Below are 8,592 nucleotides of genomic sequence, written 5' to 3' on the forward strand. Positions count from 1 at the left end.
CTCTTTACAGGAGAGGGAGGAGGGGAACATTCAAGTAATCTCAAATAATAATCTGCAAATTGAATTGAATTTAGACACGTCATATGGATATATTATCATCTATTACCAGATATTACCATCTTTCATGGTAAGAAGGGTTGATAAAATAATAATAAAAAAACATAACCACATTTCCCCATCACCACCACCTGTATCGGATGGGCCACATGAGACACGGATCTGACAGCAACTCTCAGAGAGTGAGGTGCATTTGGATGGTCATTGATTGCCTTTGTTTGAGTTTTCTCTTTCAGTCATCAGTAACATTTAAAGAAATTGATTCACTAGTGGTTTAGAAAAAAATCTTACTTAAGTTACTGAAGTTATGTTTTTTCCAAGGGCTGGACCACAGTGAGGAGTGAGGAGGCGGGCCACATGTGGCCACCGGGACTCCAGTTGCATGGATGAATCAAGGAGAGAATTTGTCAAGATACCCCCCTTTTTTTAAAAAAATCGTCCCGTAGTACTAGTAGCCTATTTACAGGTCAACAGAGCAAACAAATCATACATTGTTAGTGTTACTAGAAAGTTCTATAATAAGTAACTGTGCACCTCCTCTCTCAATCCAAAGGTGTCATCCCAAAACCATGGAAAGTGGGATGTATGAAGTCTCCCATTAGCCCTTTTTCACAGCCTTACCGCCCTACCCACCCCAAAACGAGGGCCCCAGCCCCTATTAGCACCTGGCCCCTGGAGGTGAGAGAGCCGTTAGGACCTTTTGTGTGTGTGTGTGTGTGTGTGTTGTGGGTGTGTGTATGTGAGTGGGGTAGGGAGATGTTACCTTGTGAATATACTGTATGTATGGTGAATATATGTGCAATGTTGTATGTAATGTATTTCCTGTCTTCTTCTGTATTTATGTAGGCCCTATGTTTGTATGCTACTTGACACCTTGATTTTTTCCCTCAGGATAAATAAATGATACACTACTCTACTCTACTTTTGGTCCAGCACAGGTCTGGCCCACTGAGGAAAATGGCCATTTTGGCCTCTATCGCAGGGGTAGGGAACCTTTTTCATTCGGAGGGCCACTTCAAATTCATCCGAGGGCTGTAAAAGTCCTCCGAGGGCCGTACTATGAACACAAACCAGGATTTCCGCCTGCACTTTAGTCCTATATTGAAGGCAGCCAGCTTTAAAACAAACCCCACCTTATCTAGGTCCCTAGCTTAATTGTATTGCAAATGGAATTTCTAAGATTCTTTTACAAAATATGACATATTTCATGTGAAGCTGCATAACATGAAAAATTACGTCGGGGGCCGGATAAAACGGCTTCAAGGGTCGCAAATGGCCCTCGAGACATAATGAGGTTCCCCACCCCTGCTCTATTGTAACCTAGATGACGACCGCGGGCAAGTGGTGACTGGGACACCTGAATGGGGTCAATTGGGCTAAATGCTAAAATATATTCTAGTCCAATTTACAGCCATCAACCTCATAAATACAAATTTCCTGTTGAGAACTATGGTTGGTATTACTGTATAAGAGGATGTATTGTCAAGTTCTTGCGTACGTGCGTGCGTGCACTCTCTCCCTCCCTCTCCCTCCCTCTCTCTCATACACACACACACTCACACACACAAAGTTAGGAGGGCAGGGGGGCTTTTTTAATCAAAAACTTGGAGCTTTTGTTTTATGTAGAGAAATTATTTCATGGTTTTCTTTCCTGCATAATTGAAGGAAGCACAAAAGAGGGATCACATCATTGCTTACGTTCTTACTCTGGCTCCCAGAGAGGTTTGGAATTGAGTTTAAAGCTCATTTAAAGCTCTACGCATTGTTTATGAATCACTCAATTGCCTTGGTTGCCTTGGCGCCACAAGCTAAGAAAAGTCTTATCAGAATGCATTGAAATGGGAAAGTGTGCACGCGTCTTGCACAGCAAAAGCAGCAGTGCGCCATCACAAATGTGGCCATTGCTTGAAATCACATGGCCAGAGACATAAGATAAAGTAGAGATGAATAAAGTCCATCTTTTTCTGGATCCATGTGTGCAAGCCGCCACCAAATGCCACAAACAGAGACAAAAAGGAGGGGACATCGTCCCCTTTGGGGACCGAACTTGATTCATCTTAGTCTACTATATAAAATCATTGACACAGTGTTGATAGGTGGCAAATAGTAGTGTAAACAGTTAGAAATGAATGTACCTAAAACTGTAAGGCCTGCCTGCCGTTGGTTAACATTATATGTCAATAGCACAGACTGTACATTCAAGGACAAAGCCCCCATGACGCCAGCCATGAACTTAAGCAGAACCAAATGAAACCAATTTCAAAGCACAGGGGGCAGCCATTTCATCATAGCCAGGCCATGCCCTCCTACGGGGCACCTAAGTCACGCCCTCTACTTCCTGGTTCATGGGGCAGAGGGAGTCAAAAAATGATTACTGGGCTTGAAAATGAGTGATTTTTGGATTTGTGGTGCATAGGTGGAGGTCCACGGTTTGGATTGGTGTAAAAAAAACACTCATTTTCAAGCCCAGTAATTATTTTTTGACTGCCTCTGCCCCATGAACCAGGAAGTAGAGGGCGTGACTTAGGTGCCCCACTGACGCAACGAAAAATCAGGAGCTCCACCCAATTTGTCAGGAACCAATCAACCAGTAGCAAACCAAGGAAAGCGGGTCAACAATGATGTTTGGGAAACAGACCAAGTCTCAAAGAGATTTGAAAGTCCACGATAATCAAGCCAATTTCATCACATCTGAGGATTGTTTACAATCCAGCGGCTCACGGCCGGTTCCACACATGGGTGCAATTTTTTTCAAGCTTTTTTGTTTTTATGCTTTATTTGACAAGACAGTGTGAGATGGAGACAGGAAGCGAGTGGGACAGAGAGATGGGAGAGGATCGGGAAATGACCCCGGCCGGACTCGAACTGGGGTCCCTGTGGGCATTCACAAAAAGCTTCTACTGGCTATCATGCTCCTAATAGTTTGAAAAAATTACAATTGGCTTTGTGTAGAATGGAAAGCGTTGAACATATTAGTCACAATATATAATTGTCATATATATCAAAACAATTGACAGACAATTTTTTTTTGACCCAGGTTGTATGCTTATGCTTATTTATAACTACTTTTTGGAGTAGTTATACCAATATTTTGATAGGACAGTTTGAGAGATGACAGGAACCGAGTGGGAGAGAGAGATGAGGGAGGATCGGGAAATTAGTTTTTGTTTTCCCGAGAAACAACCTTTTTCCTTACTGTTTGCAGTCATGGGGGCAGACTCAGAGAGAGACAGTTGATGACGTGAAGGTTCTACTAAACTGGCAACCATCCAATGGCAGCCATGCCGTTTTAGGAGGCTAGGAAAATGAATGGAGTTCAATGAGTCACACCCATTTAGGAGACTGGACTTGATCCTACTGTTTTGTTGCCATGGTGACTTGTAGTTTCTCTTGGTTACCACAATGAAACATCTTTGATGGGGGGCTACTGTCCTGTGTTGCCAGATTGGGCGGTTACCCACCCAATTGGGCTACTTGGGATGTCCGTCTGCGGGTAGAAACGGGAAAAATTGGCCCTTTGGTGTTTTTTTTCTGCAGTTTTGTGCCCATAGAAATCAATGCAATTTGTTGAAATTGGGCAGAATTTAGTGCGTTTTGGCGTTTTTTTGACAAACTTTTGGGCGGGATTTGACCAGACACATCTGGCAACACTGCTACTGTCCTTTGTGATCTGTCATCTGGTGGCGACTGAGACCATCTGGTCGTGAAAAGCCTTTCCCGCACTGCTGACAGCAGTAGCGCTTCTCTCCCGTGTGAACGCGCTCGTGGACTTTTAGATTTTGTTCAAGCGAAAAACATTTCCCGCACTGTGTGCACTCGAAGGGTTTTTCTCCGCTGTGAACGATCTGGTGTCGCTGGAGGCTTCTCGCATGTGTGAACATCCTCCCGCACTGTCCACAGCTGTACAGTTTCTCGCCTGTGTGAATGCGCTGGTGTTCGCGGTGACTTTTCGCCTCTGTGAATTTTTTCCCGCACTGCATGCACTCGAAGGGTTTCTCTCCGCTGTGGACCACCTGGTGTCGCTGGAGGCTTCTTTTGTCAGACAGCACTTTGCCACACTGATGACACTGGTGGGGCTTGGCCTCTTTGTGAACGCGCTCGTGCTCTCTAAGCTTTTCCGCTTGCGAAAAACCTCGTCCACACAGTTGGCATTCGAAGGGTTTTCCAGAGTGAGTGAGCTGGTGTCGCTGCAGATCGCCTGCTGTTGAGAATATTTGCCCACACTGTCGACAATGGTTGGGTTTCTCTCCTGTGTGAGAGGAAAGAACATTAGCATTCATTGTTAACCTTCATATAGGTATGCCTATACTCAGTCTACATACAGTGTAGAGGAGACCAAGGGCTCTCAAAGTTTACCATGACAAGACCCCTCATATGCCAGTAGATTCCAGCCAAGGCCCCGCCTTACAAGAGTTGTGCCATACTATTTTTTCTGTGCAAGTCGCTTGTTATAAAGCGTCTGCCGAATGCAATGTAATGTAAAAGGACTTGTCTTTGGATAATTGTGTGAAATCTCTTACCAATCTTAGGCTGCTCTGATGGGGGAGAATGGTTCATTTCAGATTGTGGGACAGAAGTCGTGTCTGATTCGTCCTCTTGTTCCTAAAATCCACAGAGACAAACAAATGCATGTCAATCATTTACAATATTATGGCATTTCAGTTACCGGCTTGACGTTGAAAATTGAATTAGATAAGACACTACTGTTTCTCAAAGCCGTTGTCATACTGTGGATGGTGTGTGTCATACTATGGATGGTGTGTGTGTGTGTGTGATCTTGAGAGAGAAATAAGCGACTGCCCAAAAGATGTGACTAAAGAGAAGAAGAAGACTAAAAAAGGCGGGAGAGGGTTGTCAGCCACGTGCCTATTTAGATGAGACCTTGCTCTTTGCGAGCGTCTGTGTGGTAGCTATAATCCACGTACTGTAAGTGACCGAGGCAGACACAGAGAGTGGGACTTGACAATGCTGTTGTAGGATAACATGTAAGGGTGAATGAGAGAAACAAGGCAGTTGTCATTAAGAAACACAATATTAACAACACCCAAACAAATTAAAATCACAGACAGAGAGGAAGCAAACATCAAGCCCAACTCAAAATAAGAAGTAAAAAAAACAAAAAAACAAGCAAATTTACCAAATTTAAAGCGACTGCTCAAAAAAGAAGGCAGAAGACGTGCATAATATGCATAATTGGAAATCCTTGTGTGTGTGTGTGTGTGTGTGTGTGTGTGTGTGTGTGTGTGTGTGTGTGTATGCGCGGCCAGTGCAGTGTGGTGTCCCTGAATGAAGCAGCGTCATACCTGCTGCGGCTCAGTGTTTATGTCCTCAGATGAGGAGGAGGTCTGCTCCGTGGGCACGTCTCCATCACCTGCAGCACAAGACAAAAATCAGGCGGTCAAGTAAGCCAAGGCTATTTTATTTGTATAGACTACAGAGCATTTTATAGACAAATTTTATTTTATTTTATACACATCTATTTATTCATTATGTGGAGTGTGATGTGTGTGTGTGATGTGTGTGTGTGTGTGTGTGTGTGTGTGTGTGTGTGTGTGTGTGTGTGTGTGTGTGTGTGTGTGTTTGTGTGTCCTTACGCCACTACTAAAGAGAAATTTACATTTCATGTAAGTTTAATGGACAATAAAGAAGTCTAAGCTTAAATCTATGCCGTTCAATGTGCTTTACAAAAAAACTAAATAATAAGTAAAAATAAAATGTACAGACAGGAGCAAGCGAAATCAAAATTAAAGTGAAATTAATTGTGTAAACACAGATTATCTTCAGAGAGTAACCAACAGTGTGTGATGGCAAAATTAATTCATTATATGTGAAAAAACTCAAGACAGTAATATTAACTACAAGTTCAATTTCGTAACACAAATTGCGTCCTGTGGGGTGACATTTATGTCAACGTTTGTGAACGGGCAGCTGCAAGGCCAACTACAAGGCTCAGTACCTCAGTTATTGGAGAGTGCTGTGGAAGTTTAAGGTGACTATAACCTCTTAATATGTCTTCATATTGGGTCATTCCATGTCAATTCACACGCCTTCCCCACATGACCCTCTCCGATTTACCCGATATCTCACATGCAGGTACCTTTTGATGTCAATTGAAAGAATATCAAGTATTAGCACCCTACGTCCAACGGTTGCAGAGATGAAGCCCTCCAAAGTTGGGGTGCCATGCCCACTTTTCAAGCCTGTGAATTGCATACAAAATTTACAAGCAGATTTTGACACCTCTGGTTTTAGTTTGAAGGAGGATACAGGCCTACAAATCACCATGCCCCCTCAATATGCTCCTGTCTACCAGATGATGTGCTTACAAATGGCATGCCTTGATTATTTTTGGCTATATTAAGCCTTAAAAACTGAATTTGTGAAACGCGTGTTGAAGAGTCTTGCCATTTTGGGGTTCCAGATCTTGGAAACTATGTATGCTTTGGGAGTTATAATTGATTTTCCATCATATTTGGAAACTGTACATTGTATTCCAAAAAATATAGTTCGCTCAGACTTTGAAAGATAAAGTAGGAGGGACTCAAAAACGGCTTTGGGACAAAATTGCCTTACGGTACCCTCTACTTCAGGCCTCAAATTAACCATGTGGGCACTTGATGACTGGAACGCCCTTTTAACCCCATGTACAGTAGCACTGTATCAAACATTCAAGCTTGGAAAAACTTTCTTTTTCAAAGTTCTTTATATTAATCTTGGCCTTCAAAGTATATGTTTTTGTCTATGTCTTATCACAGTGTCTGTTTTGTCTGCTGCCANCTGCTGGTCAANAAATGCAACAACAGTGTAATGTAAGAAAACAAAACGGGCTGTAAAATCTTGCCCATCATTTACCAATAAAGTAGCCTAGAAATCTAGACGCCTCTAGGGGTTAAGCTAGCTAGGCTACCAATGAAGCACTTTAATTCTACAGTTTATTGCTATATATTAATTATGATTTTAACGAGCATTATGCAGAATGCTCAATCATGATTACATTTCCACCAGGACACCCCTTCCCCCATGTCTGGTAGAAATGTAGTGCAGGTTGAGGCCACCTTGGGACTGGCATCATGATTGAGCATTAAGCAGTCACACTTGGGAAATTATTTAAACTATATATATTCATCATGCTTGTTAAAATCATAATTAGCATACCGCAACATACTGTATAATAATTACAGTGCTTTATTGGTAAATTATGGGCAATATTTTCCAGCCCCTTTTGTTTTCTTACATCACACTGTTGTTACTTTTTTGACCAGCAGATGGCAGCAGACAAAAGACACTGTGATAAGATATAGAGAAAACATATACTTTGAAGGCCAAGAATAATATGAAGAACTTTGAAAAACAAAGTTTTTCCAAGCTTGAATGTTTGATACAGTGCTACTGTACATGGGGTTAAAAGGGCGTTCCAGTCATCAAGTGCCCACATGGTTAATTTGAGGCCTGAAGTAGAGGGTACCGTAAGGTAATTTTGTCCCAAAGCCGTTTTTGAGTCCCTCCTATTTTATCTTTCAAAGTCTGAGCGCCCTATATTTTTTGGAATACACTGTACAGTTCCCAAATATGATGGAAAATCAATTATAACTCCCAAAGCATATTTAGTTTCCAAGATCTGGAAGCCCAAAATGGCAAGACTCAACACGCGTTTCACAAATTCAGTTTTTAAGGCTTAATATAGCCAAAAATAATCAAGGCATGCCATTTGTAAGTACATCCTCTGGTAGACTTGGTCATACTGAGGGGCCATGGTGATTTTTAGGTCTGTATCTTCCTTGAAACTAAAACCAGAGGTGTTCAAATCTGCTTGTAAATTTTGTATGCAATTCACAGGCTTGAAAAGTGGGCATGGTACCCCAACTTTGGAGGGCTTCATCTCCGCAACCGTTGGACGTAGGGTGCTAATACTTGATATTCTTTCAATTGACATCAAAAGGTACCTGTATGTGAGATATCGGGTAAATCGGACAGGGTCACGTGGGGAGATTCTAGGGAATCATGTGAATTGACATGGAATGACCCTATTGCAATGTTTCTGTCACACAATGCTTAGGTTCATCTTATGGCATCCTGTGGTGTGACTGCTCTTATAAAAGGAAAAAAAGTTTTTTTATAAATGAAGACACATATTAAGATTAATAATACACAATATCATTATCAAGTTAGCATGAGCTCAGATGTCAGTCATGTATACAAAAGGATTAAAATGGCCATAATGCAGTGAATTTCCTGTGGTGTGACTTGCCTATGCAATGTGTTGATGCAGGACACATTTTCCCAAAAATGGCAAAAATTCCAAGGACCACTAAGTGCTTTTTTTTCTACTTTTTTCCAATTTTTTCCATCAATTTTTTTTCAGGAATTGGAATAACTTTTTTTTTAGATTGTGTTACGCCCTTAAACGTCAACCACCCATAAATATAGGGATTACAAAAACTTGGAATGATTACTATTGCAATTTGTCTTGTGTAAAACGCTAGATTAATTGGCCTGTTCAGAGGGCAGGACACTTCAGTCACTTCAGTCATGGGG

At 41.8% G+C, this 8,592-nt stretch overlaps 1 protein-coding gene across 1 annotated transcript; it reads right to left on the minus strand.

Moving 5' to 3' along the window:
- Positions 1 to 3,094: 3,094 nt before the first annotated feature.
- On the minus strand, positions 3,095 to 6,342 carry LOC134445861 (gastrula zinc finger protein XlCGF7.1-like). The gene is made up of 4 exons (XM_063195001.1): positions 6,333 to 6,342; positions 5,361 to 5,428; positions 4,578 to 4,659; positions 3,095 to 4,306 (listed from the first exon to the last, which is right to left on the minus strand). Exons 1-4 carry the CDS (start codon positions 6,340 to 6,342, stop codon positions 3,711 to 3,713), a joined length of 756 nt encoding a protein of 251 aa, XP_063051071.1. The 3' UTR covers positions 3,095 to 3,710.
- Positions 6,343 to 8,592: the final 2,250 nt, after the last annotated feature.

Source organism: Engraulis encrasicolus, chromosome 1 (assembly GCF_034702125.1).
Source record: "Engraulis encrasicolus isolate BLACKSEA-1 chromosome 1, IST_EnEncr_1.0, whole genome shotgun sequence".
NCBI classification, from domain to species: domain Eukaryota; kingdom Metazoa; phylum Chordata; class Actinopteri; order Clupeiformes; family Engraulidae; genus Engraulis; species Engraulis encrasicolus.

Excerpts from the sequence above, each read along its gene's own strand:
- LOC134445861 (XM_063195001.1), bottom strand. Across the intron at positions 4,660-5,360 it reads TAAACACTGAGCCGCAGCAG|GAACAAGAGGACGAATCAGA; the intron begins GTATGACGCTGC and ends TGTGGATTTTAG. Across the intron at positions 4,307-4,577 it reads ATCAGAGCAGCCTAAGATTG|GAGAGAAACCCAACCATTGT; the intron begins GTAAGAGATTTC and ends CCTCTCACACAG.